Source organism: Poecilia mexicana, unplaced genomic scaffold (assembly GCF_051168715.1).
Source record: "Poecilia mexicana isolate PSO_F unplaced genomic scaffold, ASM5116871v1 scaffold_15, whole genome shotgun sequence".
NCBI classification, from domain to species: Eukaryota; Metazoa; Chordata; class Actinopteri; order Cyprinodontiformes; family Poeciliidae; genus Poecilia; species Poecilia mexicana.
Window position 1 is genome coordinate 13,190,715 of NW_028263384.1, and position 23,392 is coordinate 13,214,106.

The window sequence follows — 23,392 nt, forward strand, 5'->3', positions numbered from 1 at the left end:
GATTATTGCTTCATGTTCCAAAGTTCTCTTTATTTTAAAGTTTCTATGGTATTATTTTAGTGATCTATAAATCATGTCTATAAATGAACAATAATTTGACTCGTGTGCGAATAAATCTCACAAATGCTTACTCAATAGAGCTCAACTCTGACAACTCTCACTCAGCCTGCGCACGGCTCTGTTTCTGTTCGCTCAGTCTCTGCGCTCGCCACTTTAGTTGTATGTAAATGAACCACCAGCCAATCACAGGCGAGTCTTTTTCAACCAGGTGGCACAAAAAGGATGCCATACATTTAATGCATTCTGCAGAAAGAGTGTAGAGGGCTAAACGGTGGGTTGTTATGATGATTTGGGGAGCCGTTGTAATCTGCTGGTGTTGATCTGCAGTATTTTCTGAAGTCCAAGTTTTACACAGATGCTGATGAAACGTTTTAACTGAGTTACAATAAAACTAAATATGATAAAAGTTAAACTTTTGGAACTAAATTCATAATTAATACAATTATCATAGTTAATATAATTTGTTTAGCTGTGATTGAACATGAGAAAGTCCACTTCATGAACTGCAGGAAAACTTCATTTAGAAAACATCTTTCAGGATGATTTAATCCAGCATAATCACACTAAGACAATATTCTCTAATTATGATTGAGGATCACCTCAAGATACCTTTGGTAAAAAAAAAAAAAAACACACATGTATAAGAAGGTATTTGTGTAAATATTTCACCCAGAAGTTGGCAGAATTTAATAAAGTGCTTTTTACAGAATAACTTGTTGACATAAACTGAAAGTGGTTTAAGTTCAATCCTGTGAAAAAGGGAGAGCACCAGAAGTTTCTCACTTATATGGTTTCAAATGAATGTGTGCTTGTGTGTTCTTGTCAGTGAGTGTCATCATTTCCAACTAACCTGAGTCATCTTTGCCAAATCCAGGGAGGGACGCTGCTCCTGGGCATCCTCTGGCCTCCTGCGCTTCATAGCAATCTTTTTGTCGTTCAGCACACAGGGCTGGGACCTGCTCCGAGACAAACTCCCCTTGCCGGCGCCTCTCCTTCCGAGCTCCGGGGTCGAGTCTGGAGAGCTGGTCTCGGACGCCTCCTCCCCCTGGAGCTCTCTCAGACTGATCTGCTCTTGGGAAAGGGACAGAGGCCGGAGGAAGACCTGACTGTGGGAGTGGTGTGAGAAGACAGAGCTGGGGGAAACTGAAGAGGCGGTGAACTGAAGGTGGAGAGGCAGTTGCTGGTTGAAGAGTGGCGGGTCCCTGGCGCCGTCTGACGGGGCGCTCAAGCATGAGGGCAAACTAAAGCTGGAGCTGCGCTGCATGGGGGGGAAGTGGCCCGCTCCGCCTCGGACGCTCCCCCCGCTGTGGTACCTACGTTTCTCCACCGACGTCCACACTCGGGAGCCCTGAGGTCTCCAAGATGAGCGGAACCCACTGAACTCGTCTGAGAAGGACAGGGAGCGGCATTGCCGCTTGCTCGGGGGAGCCGCGGGAGCTTGGGTGGCGGGTGTGAAATGTGTCTGGGCGGGCGTCGCGTGGGTGCCGATCGTGCCGGTGTTACCCAGAGTGAGATCTCTTATCAGACTGGTGATAGCTGTGGTGCTTCCCGGCTCTTTGGCCCAGTGCAGGCCTCCGGGTTCAGGCACCACGTCCCACAGGCTCTCCAAACTGGAATCTGTAGCTTTCTGCTGGATGGCGCAGCTTCGTCCCAGGTCCAACCATCTGTCTGCCTCTGAAATTAATAAAAAGATTTTAAAAACAGGCTCAGACTGACATAAACAAAGATCTGAAACCATTAAAGCTAAGAAAAATATATCACATTTATAAGAGTATTGTGGCCTTCAGCTTATATCCACAAGTACTACCAAAGTGTTGAAAGCTTTCTAGAGATATTAGGAGATGTTATTCTCTACTGCAAGCTTCAAAGAAAACACACAGCTAAGAAGAAAATCCAAAAGAAGCTTTGACTTGTACTAAACAACAGGCCAACACTCCTTTGTGTGAAAATGCTGATTTATAAATGAATGACCCAAACAGCTCAACCCAATGTTGCTCATGTGTGATGTCGATAAAACCTTAAAAATGGATAATGTTGACTGTAAGAAATGCGTGACTCAAAGAGCAGAACGTGAGTGACTGACTTAATATTTACTTCTATAACTGATACAGCTGCAAGTTACAAGTCAAGTTTCTAAGACAGCATCTGTTCCCATAAAAACTAAATATATATATATGAATAAATGCAATTAAACATTTTTGATAAACAAAACCAATAAAAAAAACACAATGAATATTGCCTGACTTATTACATTTAAAGAATCCTTTATCAATATTGTGACTTTAGGTTCAAAATATTGACTTTGTTTGTGGAATCTTTGTGTCGGTCTATTACAGATGTGTCCTGGGTTAAAGGTTATGGCTGAAAAGGGAATTTGATAAATCTATTATTGCCAGTAGGTTACACATTATATATATTCATTCATGTACAGCTACATTTACTTGAAAGTACAGACATGGGTGCACAAAATGGTGCTTTGAAACCGATTCCCACACACACATAATTTTAAAAAAGGTGAGTGTGCTTCGCAATAAGTTGAGATGACACCATCTTGACTTTGAGCTTCTACACACATGCAGATGCGACGCTTTGAGTGGTCAGTATGACTAGAAAGGCGCCACATGAAATCAGTTCATTTACCATCTATTTTCCACCAAACAGAACTTAACATCCCACATTAATGGGAAGAACAATGCCAAGGGAACCAATCAGGCAACAATGGCACAAATACACAAATTCATTTTTTTCTTGAAAATAGAGTTTTAAAGACTTTAAAGCTCACATCAGCACAGAAGTTTTTGTTTTAAGTTTTGGCTACTTCTGCGATTAACTTAACACCCCCCGGTTTATCACATAATATCTAATAAAACACATTCAAGTTAAGAGTTTTGTGGCGTGACTAGCTTTGAAAAAGACTTTAAGGACTATGACTAACTCTTCCAAGGCACCGTAAAACCTAGCATTTATTGACCAGAGCTTCAAGATTAGTAGGAAGTTTAAAAAGGTGGTCGTTTTCAAGAGGAATTTGCCAAAGAAGTGCTCATTAAAGCACAAAGTTAGGTAACCAACAGTATGACTAAGAGAGATCACAGTGTGTTTGTGTTGGATTATTTTCCACAAGAGCAGATAGAACACAAGCAGAAAAACCACAGATGAAAGTCTCGTCTATTCATTTCGTTATTACAGACATTTTTATTTTTATTTTTTTGTTTTCCTCAAAGCAGAGGAGGCAGGACGATTAGCTTTTTTGTTTTGCTTTTTAGGAAATTCTGAGAAAGTCAGCATCCCTGAATGTTTTAAATTCTTACCAGCTCAAATGCAAATTCTTATGTAAGAGGACATGAACCGAAAGAGCTACGCAGAAATATGCTTTGAAAAATGGTAGGATTTGGCAGGTATCTCATCATCATCATGGAGGTCTGCCACACAGCTGCATGAGATAATAAGCAGACAGTAAAGTGCCACAGTTGCTTAAGCGACTAAGCCAAATGAATCAACTGAGGCTTCTGGTAAAGACATCCTCTGGCAGTCTAAATCCTGTCATCTCGGAAAGCCTTCTCACAGTTCAGAAAGCTTCATCACTGGTTGAAACAACCGTTTTGGGCGGACTAAGAACGTAAGCGGGCATCAGAGACGACCTCAATGCCGTAGTGCTGGAAAATAACAAAGATACATTTGTGTTTGTTCCAGAAGAGCAGGATTAATAGTAGAAAACATAGAGCGCGCTAGTGCGTGTGACGTCAACGCATTTTTGCTAAGAAGAAAGAGGGGTCAAAGTGGAAACTTGTATTTACAGTGGGGTGTCTTTTAACAGAGAGAGTAATTACCGCAGCTCCAACAGAGCCTGGGGGAAATTGTTGACATAGGCGACAATGTATTCAATTACAGTTCACTCCCATGAGAATGCTGTGCAACGTTGTATGGAGGCAGGTGCACCCTTATCATGAAAAGGGGATGACGGACAGATGGAGAAAGGGAGAAGTGAGAGACTAAGCTTAACAACAAGACAGTTGAAGTCAGGGTCACTGAACTTGATGGTTTGACTAATCAAGGAATTAGAGGCAATGCATTAGACCAATGCTTTGGGGCCAGGTTAGTACATAAGAAGTCTTCTAAGTGCCTCTATTTTGTCAAAATTCTTAAAGCAGGATTGCAACGTGACTTGGAATTTTTTAGTTTGTGGTGTTATCCCATAGAAAAAGAAGAGGAAAAATACTCTAATCCACTGGTACTAATTGATGGGTAGAAGAATTTAATTATGCATTTAATTTTTACTCAAAAGCTGACATTTCCAGTTGTGCAGTTAAAACAACTGAGAGAAAGAAAAAAAACTAAGAGAGGGCCTGACGTCCGAGTGGAAAAGCAAGAGTTTGGTCCTAACCTCAAAATTTTATATGGCCTTGCATATAAAAACCTGCTGACAGCCATTACAATTTTTTCCTCACACTTCTGATGATCTAAATATAATTTAATCTCTCAACTTTGACGTTTCCAAGTTCCAACTTTGGCAGTAAGTGGATCACTTCCAGTATGTACTGAGAATTTTCCAAATGTCCCTCGCTTACAGCTTGGCTATTGGTCCAAATTATAGCAGTTAGTTCATTTATATTTGAATTGCAAATAATTAAAATAGAAAGCCAAGCAACCTTAATGGTAACTGTGCCACAGTTTGTCATTAAACAATTATATTTTGAGCGTATATTTGTATTTAAAACAAGGAGGGATAAAGTAAGACCAACTCACCCACGGTTCCACAGGAGAAGAGGGTGGTCCCTCTGCTCATGATGTGGAGATCACTCTGTAGAGAACAAGCAAACAGTCAGTAAAATACAAAACAAACTGCAATGCAGGAAGGAAAATTCCTGCAAAATTGCCCGTCAGGCAAAGAAAAACACTGACATAAACTCCACTCATTTACTGGCAATAAAAAATATACCCTGTACATATTTGACATTCTTCTTATGAAAACATCAAGATACCTGAAGTTGTTTTATTTTCTGAAAAATGTATTGTTTTAGTGCATAGGTCTTGTTCCGGTCAATGCTTCATATTTTATTTTATTTACAGAGTGCGAAGATACTTTGGAGCATTCAGGACAACTACTCAGAGTCAAGCAGAAATGAGACGGGGAAGTAGCACATCCTTGGGTGACTTATTTTTGAACCTCTGGAACATTTAGCAACTTAAAGAGCCAGACATTTCACTATAGGAAGAGGGAAACCAGAACCAAAGACAAAAGGCGACATTTCATCAAGACAGCTGAAATGATGCAAACGCTGCAAATGAACACTACTTTACAATAAGTTTTAATAAGGAATAAGATTCAGACTGTCAAGGACTTATCAATAAATAAATAAATGACTTTTCATTTTTCTGAGGTGTAAAAATGACTTGACATGATATGCTATTTACAAAATGGGAATGACAGAAGAACCTGAAAAAAAAACTGTTATTCCACTAATCTTGTCCATACATTCAGCGCTCTAAACGAAAAGTGGAAAAAACTCCAAACCAAGCTGGACATGGACCCACAGCACATTATCTAAGAATTCACTTCACTTCATCACTGTGAAGACCAGACGGAGGTGGATTTTACGAAGGATAAAGCACCATGTCACAACGTGGTCCTTTGCTTTCACTCACCTTGGCAACGTTTCCACAACAAAATAATAATAAAAACATTTTCTAAGATACAACCAAACGAATCTAAAACAAGTAAATCTGTTGCCAATGATGAAAAAATGGCAGCAAAACACTTTGCAACCTAAACTAAATGGGTTTATTTTCTTAGATTTTTAGATTTACATATTTATGTTGCAGCAGTGATCTGCAGCAGGACAGCCCAGCGACGCCCTTTTATTACGTCCTAAGGGATGGATGTCATAACCAAGGCATCCAGAAGTCATTTAAAATAATTTTTGTGTTAAACACCTACTTGAGAAGTTGGAGTACATCTTGTAAACCATTTTATTTTTGTTGATTAAAGCTAGTCTCTTGTTCCTTAAGAAAAATGCAAAGTAATAAAAAAAAAAGGAAACACACCCACATATTTATATCCACACGCCCATACACAAATAATCCAAATGGATGAAAGTCATACAAACACAGGTTTCTATGGCAGCACTCTATGGCCTGTCTACTCTGATGCTAGATGCAGTTTTGATTCAATAAAGTCAGCCATGCAATTAGGACACCATCTTAAGACATCTCTTTTCAGAGCAAAACTACCCCTACTATGTTGGCATATTTAAGATTGTGGGATAAATTGTGCAGAAAATTTCTTGACACGGACAAGACCTGTGAGGAGGCACACTTTGAACTAAAACAGCTCTGCACATTTTACATTTACTTCTGTATTACTTCATCCAGTCTGTAATACTGACTTGGATTGTGCAAATATTGTATAACATGTGATTACCTCCACGATGACTTCTGTACTAAATGAACCTGAAGGTAAAGTTTCTCTCACCGGCTGTCTGTCGGGGCTCTTGGACGTTACATCATTGACACCCTTCTTCTTTTCCAGTGTTTTTGAGAAAATGATCACCATGGTAGCACGTAGCTTTGCTCCGGGGTGTACAGGTGCAGAAACAAGCCACGGCCGGCCATCTTTATACAAGGGCAGAATGCAGACAGTGCATTTGGGTGAAGCGGACCAGCAGTTTGTGACCTCCCATCTGAAGAGAGCAGTGCTGACGAAGCCGGTCGAGGTAGGACAGTACAGCTGATACCTGTACCAAAACAGGAGATTTAAAAGAAGAAAAACATTAATACCAAGCAAAAAAAAGAAAAAAAAGATGGGCTTTTTTTGTAATTCACTCAAATCTGCTCTTTTTTTTTCCATCCTGGAAAGAGGTATGCTTATACACAGTTGTATCGCCTTCAGCGGTATTAGGCAAATAGAGGCTTGTGAGAGAAATTTAGCCGCTCAGGTTGTTTGTAAAAGGTAAGCACTTGGAATGAACTAATAAAATATGATCTGTACAATATTCCATCTAAATAACACCAACATCCTCCTACAAATCCTGTCGAATTTTGGCATGCAAGCAAAACGCTGTATGGTAGAAAGTCAACTCTGCAGATTCTTCTGAGGAAGCCATTTCCACAGTCACACGTGGTGCTGGCAGCATCATGCTGATGGGGGTACTTTTCTTAGACATGGACAACCAAACTGAAGCTAAACACAACAAACCTAGGAGAAAATCTATTGGGAGCCATCCATCCATTTTCTTTCCACTTCACAGACATGCCCATTGGAGTTTGTTTCTGCGGTGAGGATTTTTAATCAAGGCAAAACAGGAAAACAAGCTACTTTTCATTTAAGTTGCAATAAGCTAAATTGAATTGCGACGGGCCCAGAAGCATGTAAACAGTAGAACATAATAAATAAAATATGAATGCACGCAAATCTATATTTGCAGAAACAGCATCCATTATTCCACAATACAAAATAGGCCAAGAAAGGGAAAATGTTCACTCACTAAACCTGGATGAACAACTTAAAAAAGAGGTGACAAGCATATTTCCATTTAGCATTCAACACCCTAAAAGCATATTTCCATTTAGCATTCAACACCCTAACACTTCAGAAGTGTTTAACCACCAATTTACCAGAAGAACTTCACGCCTACAGAACTACTGTCCTGGTAAATAAAACAGCCGGCCGAGTGCTTCCTCATCCTTGTAAATAATGGGGCGTTTTGGTTCTGGACATGTGGAAATCCTAACGCGCTGAAACAGAAGGCAGAGATTAACTAATGCCAGAAAAAAAAAAAAAACAGGACTCGCGTCAAACGACTACAGATGTGGTGAGGAGACCCGAGCAAAGGAGGAACATATATGAAGTTGCGGTCGCTTGCACCCGCATTTGGCAAAGCTATACTGCTCCAAACAAGACTCTTAAAATGCCCATGGAGGGCAGATGGAGCATATGTGGCTGTAATTTGCTCAAATGGAAGAATGCTCATTCATTCATGCTTTTCTCAGGAGAAATAGCTGCAGTGGCTTGGGGGCCTAACTCCTTCATCAACCAGCCACTAAACCTACTGACAGTATCTAAATAGAAAATGCCATCATAGCTCAGGTCAAATGTTGGGTAATGACAACTTTCTAATGTGGAACAACATATGAAGCTAATGGCTCTTCCAGGCTTGCAACCCTGCCTCTAACATGTGCTTTAGCGTTAAGTAAGGGTAGTTGCACTAAACATTCTCGGGTGTGAGGGTGTGCACACAGGGCTGAATTAGCTTTGAGGGACAGCAAGGCTTGCTGAGAACTTCTTAAAAGAAAACATATGAGGGAGTTGTTTACACAGGGACTGGATTAAACATTTTTGGGCCGCCGTAGTCTTGTCATATTACATCACAATGCCATCTTTGTCCAATCCTTCCCCCCCCCACCCACAAGTCGCATGACTACATAAAGAATATAAATGTTTCATGTAAGTTTGCCCCTCGGACCAACTGCTAGCATATGACTCCCATTATCTCCATTTACCCCAGAGAGTCAGTGGAGCACAACCGGCCTCTGCAGACGAGAGGCACTGGTTCTGGTGGAGACAGCTGGAGGAGGAGGAAATGTTTCCTGGCTCAGTTTTTTTTTTTGTTTTTTTTTTCCTCGCAGACTGCTTTACTGATTAGGGCCGACACCGAAGTTTTGGGTGGAGCAGCATAGCAGGGTTTGTGTGTACATGAGCGGTAATCAGAATGAGGACCAAGACGCGTTGTGGTCATGCATGAAGGCTGCAACAGTGTGAGGTCAGGGTGATTTGAGGATGTGTTCATAAGGGCTGAAACAGCAGCTTGTACATGCTGCCTGTTTATGCTAACCTGCACTTGCGTAGGGGACTGGCAAGTGGGGTCATGGGAGAGGGCAAGAGCGAGTGTGAATTCAACCCTGGAGCCAAGCTTACTTAATGAACCAACTTGTCAAGATGAGGAAACCAGAGCTTAGTTTAGCTGTAGAGCACTTGTATTGGACTTTCACTGATCTGATCAAATTTTCACTGTTTTTGTTCCTCTATTTGATAGCATTTTGGACTTGTAGCAAGCCTGGAATTTGATGAATCACAAAGCCTCCGTTAAGCGTACATCCCTTCACTGGAAAACTAGGAGAGGCATAATCAATGGTTTTATTACTGTTTAAAATACCACAAAAGGCTGTAAGGACTTTGAATCATGCATCTGCACCTTCTCAACAAATTGTTGTGGGATTGTTAGGAAACATACCACACATTCCCAATTCCACAATCAGCTACACAAATCAAGAATGAGGGAAAAGTCAATTAGTCACGATTTAAATTCAATATTTGCAGGCTGGACAGGATTATGTTACATCTACTTGCCTATAGCTGCAGAGAGTGGCACTAAGCTCACAAAAAGTCAGTGACTCAGGAGGGCACAAAAAAAGGGCACCTAAGCTGACATGGCTCTTTGCCCAGACAGTGATTTGCTCAGACACATGAATAGACGCCCATTTGGGCCCCCAATAAAGTTCTGTGACGGGACGTTTGCTGTCCGTCACCCAGTTGGCTCTGGCCACCGCATACTTGTGCGGAGTGCGTCTGGTGTCAAGACTTTGATCGGTGGCTTTCGGTCGAAATAAAATTAAAGAACTCTTTTTCCACCAAACTAGATTATGATGAACAAGCAAGGTGCTGCGTGGGCGTCTGAGTTTATGCTACTCAATTTTTTTTTGCTAAGACTCTTGATGTAGGTGCTGACTTTAGCCGCATTTTTGTGATTGTCTGAAATGAGGACGGTTAATTCCAGGAAAATACAGAGCCACCCCTCTTCAAGATAATGTGCTTTAGGTTGTAAAAGTGGTCCTAAAGGGCTTGGTGGGGGGGGTTTGAGACATACCATGGACTCCTTTAGCCATCACCTTAGTACCTACTTGCAAAAGAAAGCAGGCCAAAAATCAGCCCACTTTTACACCGGTACATCTTCACAAGTGGAAAAACAAAACCTTGATCCGTCAGTTAAACATTTATCTATTGTCACTGTTAAAAGTTCATCGGCCAGACATTTAGCCAGTCCTTTTGTTTGTGACTTTTTGCAGCTTTACTTCAGTTCTATTTGTGCTTCCAGAAACAAGAACATCTAATAAAACTGGTTCTTTTCTTTCTTCTCTGAAGGTGTCTCAGGGCCTCCACACTGGAGGCATCAGTTTAAAAACCTAACATTGGATGTCCATGGAGATCACTTTTTACAGCTATATAAGGTTGGTTTGCCCTTGTTTTTATTTAGTCCAGTAAGAAATGTTGACTCAGACTTTTATAGCCCTTTGGTCCCAACCAAGTTTGGCTTGAGAAAAAAATATTATAGAAAAATCAGGTTTTGTTAGAGAAAGTAATCAACCGCATTTAGACATCAAAAGTTGCATTTACTTGGATCTAAACCCCGGTGGACAGCGCTTTTTGTTTCATGTGCTAAAATCCCACTTTGTCTTTGTTGCTACTTTCATTCTCATGTTCATTTATTTGTGGTAAAAACAATGTCTCCAGTTTCGGTATGATCCACAATCCTTCATGCGTATTGGTGGGATTTCATGAATTTACAAACAATTCCAGAATAACAATAAAGCAATGCATATGGATGGTTTTATAAGACTGTTCAAAGTATATAAGTATATAAACATTTTTGTTTTCTATTTGTTTGAACATAAAGATAAAACTAAAGAGTTTCACTTTTGCAGATTTCATTACTACTATGACTTTTATATTACACCTCACTCAGTTCAACTGACTCTTTCATTTATTATTTTTGGATGTGAAGCACAAGTAGCTCCAGATCTGCACAGCAAAAGCAAACTTAACATCAAGTCACCTCTCAGATCTGCCATTTCTTAGCAGTCATTCTTGAAGTGCAGTTCACACCGGAATTCATCTTACTACACGACACGGCGATACACTGACATCAGTTGCAGATGTAAGCATACTTTCAATGTATGAGCTGTACTTCCCCTGTGGTAAGACTGTGCTGCTGCTAAACTGGGTGTGGAGCTCGATGATTTTATTACCAAAGACGCAAAAAGAGAAATCCCCAAATGAGCCTGACATGCAGTGCATAATATGTCACTCTTGCTTTAACAAAAGGACTCAATGAACTCAGACAGAGCAGGTCCCAAATTCTGATCATTACACTGGATTTATTGCAAATGGCAGTAATGCGGGTGGGTTACCTCACTACCACAGAGGAAAATAATAATGTGTTTAGATTTATAGGTTAAAGAAAAAATAAATATTTAACATGTAGCTCTACGCAAAAGTAATTTCTTTGCACTTTACTAGATTAATAATTGTCCAAGCTTTTTTTAAGTTGTTCTTTTTCAGTCTTTTCTACGATGTCCTGTCTAGTTCTTGTAATTGGCCTGACAGGAAATGGCTCAAAGAAAGCAAAGAGAAAATATCAGAAACTTCTATAGCAGATTAATAGCATCTGAAACACACATCAGGGCACAAGACCAAAGAGATGCATGAACATTAAGCTGTTTATCTGATATCATTTAAAACTATTGTTACTCTAACTATTTTATCCTTCATATTTCTCACAGTTTCCAGAAAGTGGAACAAGTTGTGTTGTTGTTACAGGAAGCTGGTAACAGTGTCTAAAGATCCCAATTAAAATTGGTTCTTCACCACGAAAGACTCATCTGTAGGGTTTTGAAAGCCTTCAGCCTGCTTGTTTTTGTGCATCATCGCAAAAAATATAACTAAAAATCCTCTTGAGCTGTTCAGACCCTGAAGAGAAAATGAGAGAAAAAGAAGTACATGTCTGACAAAAAACACTAAGGGACCATCAGACAGCATAAAAAAATCCTAAGAAACGATTTAAAAGCTTACAAGTTTGGCCTTTTGTGAGACAAGTGATTTAAGATGTTTGTTTTTTTTTTGTTTGTTTTTTTTTTCTCCAAAGATCTTGTGTAAAAATTTATTTGCAACTGTTTTATTGCTTTATGGAGTAATTTCTAACAATTTGCTAGCTATTTGTGGGTGCTGTGGACTTTTTGGAAATTTGTCATAATATTTTCTGGAATTTATTGTGATGAAAATATGACTGACAGTACAAAATATGATAAAAAAAATAATAATCTTTTTTGGTATAAATCCAACCTTGCACGCACACAACCCAAGGAACTTAAAATAAAACCTATCTATTACCAAAGAGCCTACCTGACTAACACCAGTTACAAGATGTCCAGTCACATATTTAAACATTATTACAGACTTTATTTATGCTCTCACGATACCAATAGTTTAAAAACAGCAATAGTAGCAACCTCAAAGACATATTGTTTTTTGGAATTTGAGTATAACATATTTACTCTTGCGGGTGGATTTAAAAACCAGCAGGGCTTCCATTATAACTTTACCTTACCGTCCTATTTTATGATGTTAATCTCATATCTTATTACTGTAAATGATGTCCACAGACTATAAAAAGATACTGATATTTTTATTTGGCATTTAACACCCCAACAGGTCGCTCAAATATTTAGTATTCAGCATGACTCACAAGTGATGTCCAAAAATATATTGACCATTGGCTTATTTAGACCACGGGCAAACCACTTTTTTTTGTTTCTACTGCAATACGCTGCCCCCGCGACCCGACCCCGGATAAGCGGAAGAAAATGGATGGATGGATGGATGCAGTACATTCTCAGTCAAACTAATGCATAAAAATCACAATGAGTGTATATATATATATATATATATATATATATATATATATATATATATATATATATATATATATATATATATATATATATATATATATATATATATATATATATATATATATGCATAAACAAAACAAATTTGCATATTTTCACAAATTTAATAACAGTTCTAATGATGTGCCAATCTGTCTTCATGCCTTATTTACGTAATACACACTCTTGACTTGCTAAGAGCGTGGTTGCACTTTATAAAATAGTTGCTAAGTTAAACACTGTTTCTAGGAACTGAATGGGTAGCCATAGCAGCCATTCACAAACGGAGGTCAACATTGACAACTGCTGATTTGGAGAAGGCAGACACCACCAATCTTGTTAAAACTGATGTCTGGACAGCTCATCAGTGTTTGTTATAGGAAATTGCCTCGATGAGAATGGCTCGTTTATTAAGCTAGGTGCAAACTGAAAACTAAAAACAGTTTTTTATTTCCCTACTCGGGCAACGCTGAAATGTATTCGGGTTTGACCCTGGTGTCTCGGAGCAGAAATTAGTTAAATGAAATCTTTAGAAGCTTGACAGGCATCAGATCAGGTGTTTTAGTTTAAGTAAAGAAAGGTATGAGGCCTCTTGCCCCCGGGAGTAACCCCTAAATGCCACGGCTCCTCATACATCAGGTAGCCCACTAATTACCCTGCTCCTTCCCAATCAATCCTTGCCATTCTCTGGTGTTTTCTTCCATTATCCATGAGTGCCTGGCTCTGGTCTGTTCTTCGCACACAAGCCAAGGCCCTAATCCATCAGGGATACATTACATGGGAGCCTCCAGTGCTCCTGGCAATCCCTTGTTCAGCTCAGAAAAACAAAAAACAAAACAGGGACCACTCCTGTGTTGCAAAAGTAAGTTATACTGCACATCCTGTCACAACCGATCAGCCAATAAAGTATCCTTTTGGTGTTACATAACACCTTGTTCCCACCGTAGAGCTGCGGGTGAGTTTTAGGGATTGTGTACGGACGGGAGTATGTCAGAATGAAAACTATGCAGCATTCCATCGGCCCATTCATTCATTCGTGACGGGGCTCGGTTTGCCACATGGACCCCTCTGACTGCACAGCACACTGTGAAACAGGGGTGTTAAACAGTCAGGATTTAAGAGCAAGCTGGAGGTGTGTGAGTCTTTGGGTATAATTTTTTTTTCTTTCACGAGCCCACCATTGTTTATCCAGCTATAAATAGGCAAAATGTCAAACAATTTGAGGGTGTTCTACGTTGTGCGAAGCAAAGCAGGAAGGACCATTGCCGCGATGTTGAAAATAGTATGAATTAGAATGTATTGTCGACTGCAAGCTTGGAATTTACCAAAAACATTTTTAGTAGTTTTCCTTCCTCTTGCGCCTCTTTCATAAGTGCAGCGTATTTAAGTGGATGAATTCATATTGTGAAAAAAAATATGTCGGTTTAGTCACTGTCAGCAGAATGACTTTAGCAATTCAAAATAATTGACAAGGCATAATGCGCATAACAAGTTTAAAGTCCCTTTCTTGAGATGAAGAAAGTAGCCAGTGTTTTCCCCAAATGTATGAAGTCCCACACTCCCTATTCCACACCTATAGGCTACACAGTCAGCTAGCTTAAAGATGGCAGCCACGCTCTTTCCTTGCTTGGTTGTTTGGAAACATCTAGTCATGAAAAACATGGACAGTCAAGGAACAGGGATTAAATAAGCTTCCACTCACTTTAATGAAGCTAATACTGTTAAAGCTAGAGTTAGCAAGCTGAAAGTTGCATATCTGTAAAGTAGATGACTGCATGTTAGCTCCCCACACAGATAGCTTAGCTAATTTAAAATAGCAGCTTGGTATTCATACGCAACAAAAAGATTTAGTATTCTTTACAACTAGCATATGGATTTGAAAGTAGTCATCGATTTTACTGTATTTTTTCTACGTCTGCTTTAGTCCATGTAGCTAAGCCAAAAATAACAACAACTGCCATGTTATAGTATATTAGGAATTACAAAAGGACCAGAATCAGACTAGAATGAGGTCTGAAAAAAAAACTTGAATTGGTTGGAAAGGATTACAGGGATTTATGGGCTGAAGCCATATGAAGGTAACCCAAGGTTTTAAAAAGTGAAGTTTCAAAACTGTGTAAATTTTTCACGATATTAATTGAAGCCATTTCAATGAGATGCCAGAGAGAGTGATGATGCGACTAAAGCCAACTCTAGCTGTGTGGAGCAAAGAGAATCAGAATAAATGAACCAGCTAATATTAGTTTAAAATTGGGGTGTAACTTGAGACATCATTTAAACTTTGACAACTAACTTAAGTTGAACCCACAGAACATTTGTTTTCAATTATCCTGTTAACACTGTGAAACTGTGGTACTGTGACTCAAAGTTAGAACATCAGGTCATTCTGACCCATGTGGAGCTGACGTGAAAACGTTCACAGCAACAAAAAGTGGCCACAGAAAAATCTAGATTTTCTTAAGTGTGACCTACATTCAAATATATTTTTGAGAAAAATAATCTCTTTGAATATTAGCTTTCTGACTTTTAATTAGAAAAACATTTGTATTTACTTCTCATGAGTGCCTGGCCTGCTGCTAGTTAGCTGATGGTTGCGAACTTAAGTAACTTGTTTGCCGTGCTGCTATTTGTAATAATAATAATAATAAGTGGCTCTGTTATCAAGTCAAAGAGAGACAGTTTTAAAGGATGTCACACAAAGCGTCACAAGCTTTTTATAGAAAACAGGAAAAGTTTTTAGTTACCTACTTGAGGTCTGACTTCTAATGTTGAAGGTTGCACAGAAATGACTGGGAGCTTTCCAGTAAGTTGTTTCGGCATACATCCACAAATGTATGAAAAGGCTGTTGTGGCAATAAAACTTGTAATACCGTGGAGATTATTTGCTCAGACTCATGCTTCTTCATCATCATGTGATCTCATCATGAATAACTAAAAACAAAAATACAGAGTATCGTAATAGATAAAAAAAAAGAAATGTGATCAAGAAAACCACATAATTATATTCAAAGAACTTGAAATAATTTATAATGTCAGATTAAGGTCTTTTTTCACATTGAGCTAGAAAAATACACCAACACCCACAAAGATCTACTGCCTTCACTAGAAAATCTAGTACAATGCGAATGTTTTCTTGGCCCCACCGTCAATCAACACGGATAGCAATTTGGCACAAAAGTAAAATTGAATTGCTGCTTTTGTTAAACTTACTGGAACCATGTCACTTGTCAGACCAGTTAGCAGGATTTGCTGAGTACAGCTTGTACTAGCACTGCAGAGACAACACTAAAATTGTATTCTATCGTAAAGTTTGTCAACCAATTCTGGTCCCAAACCAATTTCTGATTACAAAATAATTATTGAAGCCATAGTCTAAGTAATGAGCAGTGATTCTTTGGCAAATATTTTAGAATAACCTTGAGGCACTGATTTAAGGTGTTTTTATTCTTCAACTGCAGGAGATAGTTTTAAGAAAAGGTCTAAATGTTGTGTGTCTTCTCCAGTCTCAATTGTTGGCGTACGTATTTTAATTCTTATAGTTCCCAATTAGGTATTTAGTCATCAGAATGAAAAAAGGCTGTAAAAATATACTAAATAAAGCTGTAAGCTTTCAGTTCTCCTTTCTTAATCAGAGGCAAATAGGAAACTGTATCAGAAAAAGAGGGTATATAAACAGAAAGTCACACAGACTCATCTAGAGTCATGAGACATGATGGGATTGGAGTTTTGAGAAAAAAAAAGTCATTTCAAAATGGTAAAGACAGGAATGCAAAACACTGTTGTTCATAAAACAGAGAATACAATAACAAAAAGAAATAAAATGCAAAACCACCAGCTCACCTGGACTATGGGGTTTTCCAGCAGCAACAGGTTAAACACACACAAAGCTTGCAATAGCATCAGACACTGGATATGCAAACGAACTAACAAAAACTATGCCCCCGAGGGGACAGATCCTCATTTGAGAGTCAAAAAAAACTGCTCTCTCTTTTTCTCTCTCTCTCTGAACTCAAGATGCTTCCTCACTGTCACTATCTATGAGAACAAGAGTGAGATGTGTTGATGGGAACATTTCTATTGCATCCCAGAAAGCTTTTCATCTCAGGAGTCTGGTTTTTAGGGGGTTGGGGTAGTTCTTGTGTTGCAAGTCTGCCTCTTTTCTCTTCCGAGCCATTCTTTTCTTTTCAGATGTAGGTCTTAGGCTCTGTGGGTGACAGGACGCCAGACTCTCAAATCTGTTATGTTAATGAGGAAGGAACACGTTCAATAAAGAATAGCAGAATTCATATAAGTAGAGTTCGGAGCGAATATGTGTGTCAGTACGTCGGGAGCAGGGCTGGACTGCACTACAGGTCCCCCAGAAAAGTAAATCTAACACGGATAGACGCAGACAGTCATGGTAATCTTTGCGGGAATATCACAGAAGTAGAAACGGCGACGCAAAACTAAAGAGGGTTGAAAAGTGGCAGCGTGCGCGTCAGCATGTCGAGCGAGTTAGAGCCGCACACACAGACCCTGAATGGAGCAGAGGCCCGCTCAGCCACAGGCACACAGCTGCCCACTGGCAGAATGGAGCTCTAATAGGACCTTTTGCTTGCAACACAAAGGCCTTGCAAATGTTAGCATCTTAAGCACACACAGTGCAGCGCAGAGTGATCTCCTTGAAAAAAAAAGAGAGAAAGAAAAAAAGAAAAAAAAAGACACCAGCCTTAGATTGCTCCCATAAATTATGCTTCCAGCATGTCAAAAACAAGCCCGCTGACTAACAGTGCCAGAGCTGTTGTTGAGTACAAGTGCTGCACGCCAAAGCTGCACTTCATTAAAGTGACTGCCAGCAACTGAACAATGATTTGCCAGGGTATCTGGCCACTTTTGAGTACAGCTGCGAAGCCTCCACCACACTCAGTATAAAAAACAAAAGGAAACCTCTGTTAAATGGTTGATTAAATTTTCTTTACTCGGTAATTAGATACTTCAAGGGCAGAGTAAAACTGAACTAATTTTAAACTTGAGACGTCATTTAAAACCTTTTGACAACTGACTTGAGTTTGAACAATAATGCCTCGTTTTATTAAATCAATAAACAGAATTGACCTTTAAAAGCCAGCCAATTCAACCCCCTGCACACGTGACCCAAAACTTGAGCGCAGAGCTAAAAGACAAAGAGCTGGACCGGGTCGAGGAGGGTAATCATCAGACAGGCCATGAAAACAGGTTTACAGATTCACGTGACAAGATCTGATGGATCTGGACTGCTTGTTCCTAAAAGGCGTTGGCTGGACACGCGATTCTCACAGCGCGATAACCTTGATTAAAAATTCCATGGCTTCACTGTATTATGATAATTAAAAATTGATCTAATTGCCTTTATTAGATGTATAAAGGCAACCAAACTTTTCTACAACCACTAAAATAAGTATTACAATCCCCAATAATGTCATCCATGTATATGTTACTACTTATTATTTTGTTTCTCATATTGATTTTTTGGTACCACTCTTTTGTGTGTCTACTTTGTTTTCTCAGACAGATCATACTGAGTCGAAATTATGTTTAGATTATGGTTCTATAGACCAAATTGAATCTGTTTGGGTATTTTTGGGGGGGCTTTAAGGGTCTTGGGATGACAACTGCTGTGATTTGGCAATTAAATGTGTGCATATAAACAAGCTAAAAGGAACTGATACTACAAAAAAAATAAATAAATAAAACAAGCAAACACTTTTGGCTGCTGAACAGACATGCTGCTCATTACTCAGAGTGATGGGTTGCACCCTGCAGAACGATGTTGCCATCACTATTTCATCCCCACATAAAGACTGTCAATGCGTTTTTGGAAGTGGGTCGTGTTAAAAACAGAAAGATTTTAGCTTCTTGCAAGTGAGACAAAGTTTTCTTTCAGCCTGCTGACAAGCAGTGCAAAGCAGGAAGTCTTGAAAGGGAGGCACAAAGGAAAAACCTTTCAGTCACTTCTTTTTTGGCATCTCATTAAAAGCACTTTAAGGCAGAAGAAAGTTTACCCTTCTTTTGAACCTTGGAATGCCTTAATACAATGCATGGCATGCCTTGCTGTGACATTGCAGAGATGGTGTATTTTGGAAATCAAAGGAATGAGCAGCCATCAAAATTCTTTTGCACAGATAAGAAATACTCTGCGCAAGCTATCTTCGAGACAAACCAGTTTTTTTTTGTTTGTTTTTTTCTGGGAATCACCCCTATCAACATCTCAAATGTAATTAGACACTAGAGCTGACATGAGATTAAATCTTTTTGCCTAACTATGCTTTGTGTCGACCTTAAACTTCTTTTGACTACATTTTCTATTCGTAAGGGCCATTCGCAGAGCAGGATTTGCGAAAGAGCCTGTGACATTTCCTGTTTTGCTGACCAAATTTGTCCCCCTTCCTTGCACGTTACGGCCGAAAGCGCTGCCGTGGAGGCAGCCGAAAGGCCCCTTTTCTAGGTATTTCCGATTACGGTGCAAAAACCAGTTCTCTGTGTTCTCGTGTTTGTGGTGTCCACAAAAGATCAACCAACAGTCATAAAATATTAAGCAAGGCAAAACATAAGTCAACACGCTGACTTCCTAAACACCCCCAAAAAAATAATAAATCGCCCAATGACACGGGCCGCTGAATACTTTGCTACCACATTCTGAGTGCCCCCATTTGGATTATTATTCAAGGCTGCAATAAAAAGGTTTCAAAATGAGGCTGGTGTAGGCGGCCTATTCAGAATAACTGCAGATGATTTACTGTACTAACATTGTTATTATTTCTTTTTATAGTGGTTTCAGTTTTGTGTGCAATAACGCATACGACTTTCATATAGAGGCATAATCATCATGGAACACCAGTGTATATTATCAATGCCCTGCCACATTTAGCTGCTGGTTTAGCAGCAAAATCAGTGCAAAAAAGGAACAAACAAAACATCTTTTTGAGAACTGTCCTTAGAAAACCTTTATAATTAGTGATTGGAGATTTTTTTATCTGTAAAGAGGGAGGAAAAAATATATATGTGGTGGAGATTGAGTGAGAGATATGGAACAAAGCTTGAGCATGCCTCTCTCTCTCTCTCTGGGTCTCTTCTCACAACTGTGGTGAGGAGCTGTTTGTCAATATACACTGCAGAACAACCGCACTGCCAGGCTGCCTATCTGCACACTGGTAGGGTATCTGCAGATTCAGTTTCATTGCTTTGACTGTCACATGAAAGGCTGTTATCTATAAGTGCTTGTGTGCACCAGTCCTAAACATTAAAGCTATTTATTAAGCCTTAACTGGTCAAGTTCAAACTTCAAACTAGTCATTCACTGAAGCCGTCATTACCCAGCATTTATCTCTCTCTTTTGATTATGTTAGTTGAATAGTAATTTAAAAAAAAATACACACAACCACACGCACAAGTTTTCTTTCTAGTTCCCCCCTAAGTATCTTGCCTGGACTTCAGGGGAAACCCAGCATGAGCCACTGTAAACTTCTGAGCAGTTCAAGCAGAAACGTCAAGATGCAGCTGTTAGAACAACTACGAGTCTGAGTGAATACCTGGTCAGCAGAGGTCTTCTTTTGAAGTTATGTCATCTTCAGAAAAAGGAGAGAGAAAACGAGATTTTTCTCACAGCTGCAGCCGACAGTTCAGCGTCCTCCACTCAGGAGTGAGAAGAACTGCGAGGAACAGAGCTGCAGGCTTCGGACTCCACTTGATCGCAACAATATCCGCGTCCACATCGAGCAGGACGGCGGAGGGGGAGCCGAGAGGCGCCAAGGGCAGAGAACAAGCTTATATGGAATCACACAAGGCAGCGGCTAACACGTAAAGGGCTAACACTAACTATTAACGACAAAATGTTTCACTAAAAGCTCAGAAATACCTACTTTTAATCTGGTTTAAAAAAAAAAAACTAGTATACCACTACTTCCCCCTGCGCGTTGGTATGTTCCGTTCTGCTGCGATTCTCCTCCCACAGCTCCTGCTGATTTTTACTACGCAGTGTAGTCGTGCATATTAAATGTAAAACGACATAGTTACGCTTCAGTAGGTTAAAATTTGTTTAGGCTTAGCTGCTGTTCTTCAGAAAAGCAACAAAACAGGATGAAAAAACGTTTGGAAAATGTTGTAAATAAAAGGCCGTTGGTAATTCTCATACTGCAAGTTAGATCACAGTTATTAATCCACAACATATTCAAAGTATTGACGTATTGACAGACATTTTAATACAGAAGTACAGTGAGACTTGTGATTTACTTGTGCACCCCAGGTAACTCTGAAGACAAAAATGTCCTATTTTTAAGTGAAGGAAAATAAAATAAAACAAAGTGTTCCCTGAAATCTAGAATTTGGGATGGAAAACTCAGAGGTTTCTCACCAACCCATGACTCGAAATCCAAAATGGATGCCCTTTTTTATTTTTATTTTAATGAACATTTTGGAAACAGTTTGAGAAGTTTACAAAGACAATTAATCCGCCTTATGCCTATAACCCTTTACACTTTGTTTGAATTACATGACTTGGCCCAGTGTTCTTACATGTAAATAAGATAAAAACACCCACCCATCTTTTAAATAGCGGGTGGATGATAGTTTTATCTGATGATGTACTTGCTTATATATAGCTGCTGTCAAGTCCATTGCTAAAAACATAGAAGGGAAGTGAAAATCAAATTTCATTAGACATTGATCTGCCAATACGCTTTTAAATCTACTGACTGTACACAATTTGCGGGTTTGACCATTTGAAAGTGACAGCTTTCTGTTAAAAAATCATGGATGCAGTCAGAAATTAAAAAAAAAAATAGTATGCCACGCACTGATTAAATATTATGTGTCAAAAAAGGAAGTACATTATTCAAACAAAAATCCAACCAGATATCTCAGCAGGGCTGTTCGTTCGTTTAATTGGCTATGTTTGTTCAGAGGTCAGGACATGGCTAATCCCAACTGATTTCCCTTTGTGGGCAAAATAAGTAAATACACAGGGTTTTCAGTTTCTATTCCAGTTGAACCTTTTTAGTTACATTCATCTTGGATCACCAACTATTGGTAACTAGTGGAGACCTAAATCTTCGTTTTCAGGAATGGACCAGTTTCACTTTATGCACCTGTTCAACACGTACTCGTTAGAATTACGAGTTAAATTTCGCCCCGTAGTTGGTGCAGATGCAAAATGGGACATGTCAGTAAGTGTGGATGATCAAAACAGATGATCAAAGATTTATCAAAATTGCATAAAAGCTTTATACATCTTTTGTTTTACAAATATCTTTGCTGTAACTTAGCAGAGGTTATACAATCAATCAATCCTACAGCAACACCACCAGTTGGGTAAACCAGTATGACTGTGAGGTGATTTCCTTTGTTTGGTTTTCATGGAGATAATCAAAATGTTACATCGCCAGGCTAAAGAATAACAGCCTGCTTTACAGGCATACGCCTTTCACCTCCTTTGTTTAGGTATATTTCAGTGGCAGTGCCACATACAGGCTCAATACAGTAACAATTTGAAGCAGTTTTTCAAAACATTAAAAAATTATATATATATATATATATATATATATATATATATATATATATATATATATATATATATATAAACACTGATTGATCTCCAGCTGCAGAATTATTAAAATCTTTTTCACAGAACTCTTGTTTTTAAGAAGTTGTGCTTAATAGCTCATGTTTCTTGGCTGTGGGTGCTGTTTAGATGTATGTCAATATCAATTTCTTCACATTTAATGTGCAAAACCAGAAAGAAAAAAATAAAAACTGTAATAAAATCATTTTAGAGTAGCATTAATGGGAGACTAGGTGCAACCAGTGGCGTACATGCACCACACATTGAGAACCATTGAATCCTGGGCAGTCATTACTCGAAAAGGCAGAGTGTGAATGTTTCTCACTGTCAGACAGACTTCCACATCCTGCTATGGAAAAGTTCACCGCTACATGCTGGAGCAATTCACTTCAATCCACAAAAATCCTGTTAGGAGACCTTCAAACGTGTTTCCAGGGAGATGAGGTGAAAAATATAAATATTTGCAGGATCACGCTTGAGAAGTTGAAATGAAAGCACAGAATGTTGCTGGCAAGTCCTCCAGCGGGTTGTGGCATCAAGTCCAAAAACTTTCTTTTGTAAGTTAAGGTCATGAGTGGAATAAAAGCGAAACTTTAAAGCGTTGACACAAAACTTGTTTAGGTTGGTAAATCTTCTGTGAAAGTTTGATTTACCTCTTTTAATCTAATAATAAACTTTTAACAGAAGCAGTCCTAAAACTGTAAGAATAATTTATTTAAAAATTTGCATATTGACACTAGCAAGAATTCTTTCAGTTTAAAAGGCTGTTATGTCCACTTTAACATAAATTACATTAGAGTTATTGTACTGCTACTACTGATTAAAGCTACCAATTAGGCTTCCCCACAAAATCTATCAAACTCATGAAACCTGTCAGTCAGCTTTTCTATTTATTTTGTAATGTTGTAAATCTTTATTTTAGATCAAATGTCCCCACTCAACTGATAAGCCCATTCCTCTCTTGACTTTGGTGGCAACCGATTCAGGATCTTTTGATTTTTTTTATTTCATTACAGTTGAAGTTTTGAAGTCAATTATTGT

At 39.0% G+C, this 23,392-nt stretch overlaps 1 protein-coding gene across 1 annotated transcript in view; it reads right to left on the reverse strand.

Moving 5' to 3' along the window:
* LOC106903897 (protein FAM53B-like) overlaps positions 1-20,478 on the reverse strand; it is a 28,973-nt gene extending 8,495 nt beyond the window's left edge. Inside the window, exons 1-4 of the mRNA XM_014967930.2 lie at positions 20,325-20,478; positions 6,530-6,791; positions 4,804-4,858; positions 911-1,734 (exon numbers count right to left, since the gene is read on the reverse strand). Coding sequence (XP_014823416.2) covers positions 911-1,734; positions 4,804-4,858; positions 6,530-6,610 — 960 coding nt within the window. The 5' untranslated portion in view covers positions 6,611-6,791; positions 20,325-20,478. The remainder of the gene's footprint in view (positions 1-910; positions 1,735-4,803; positions 4,859-6,529; positions 6,792-20,324) is intronic.
* Between the last annotated feature and the right edge of the window lie 2,914 nt (positions 20,479-23,392).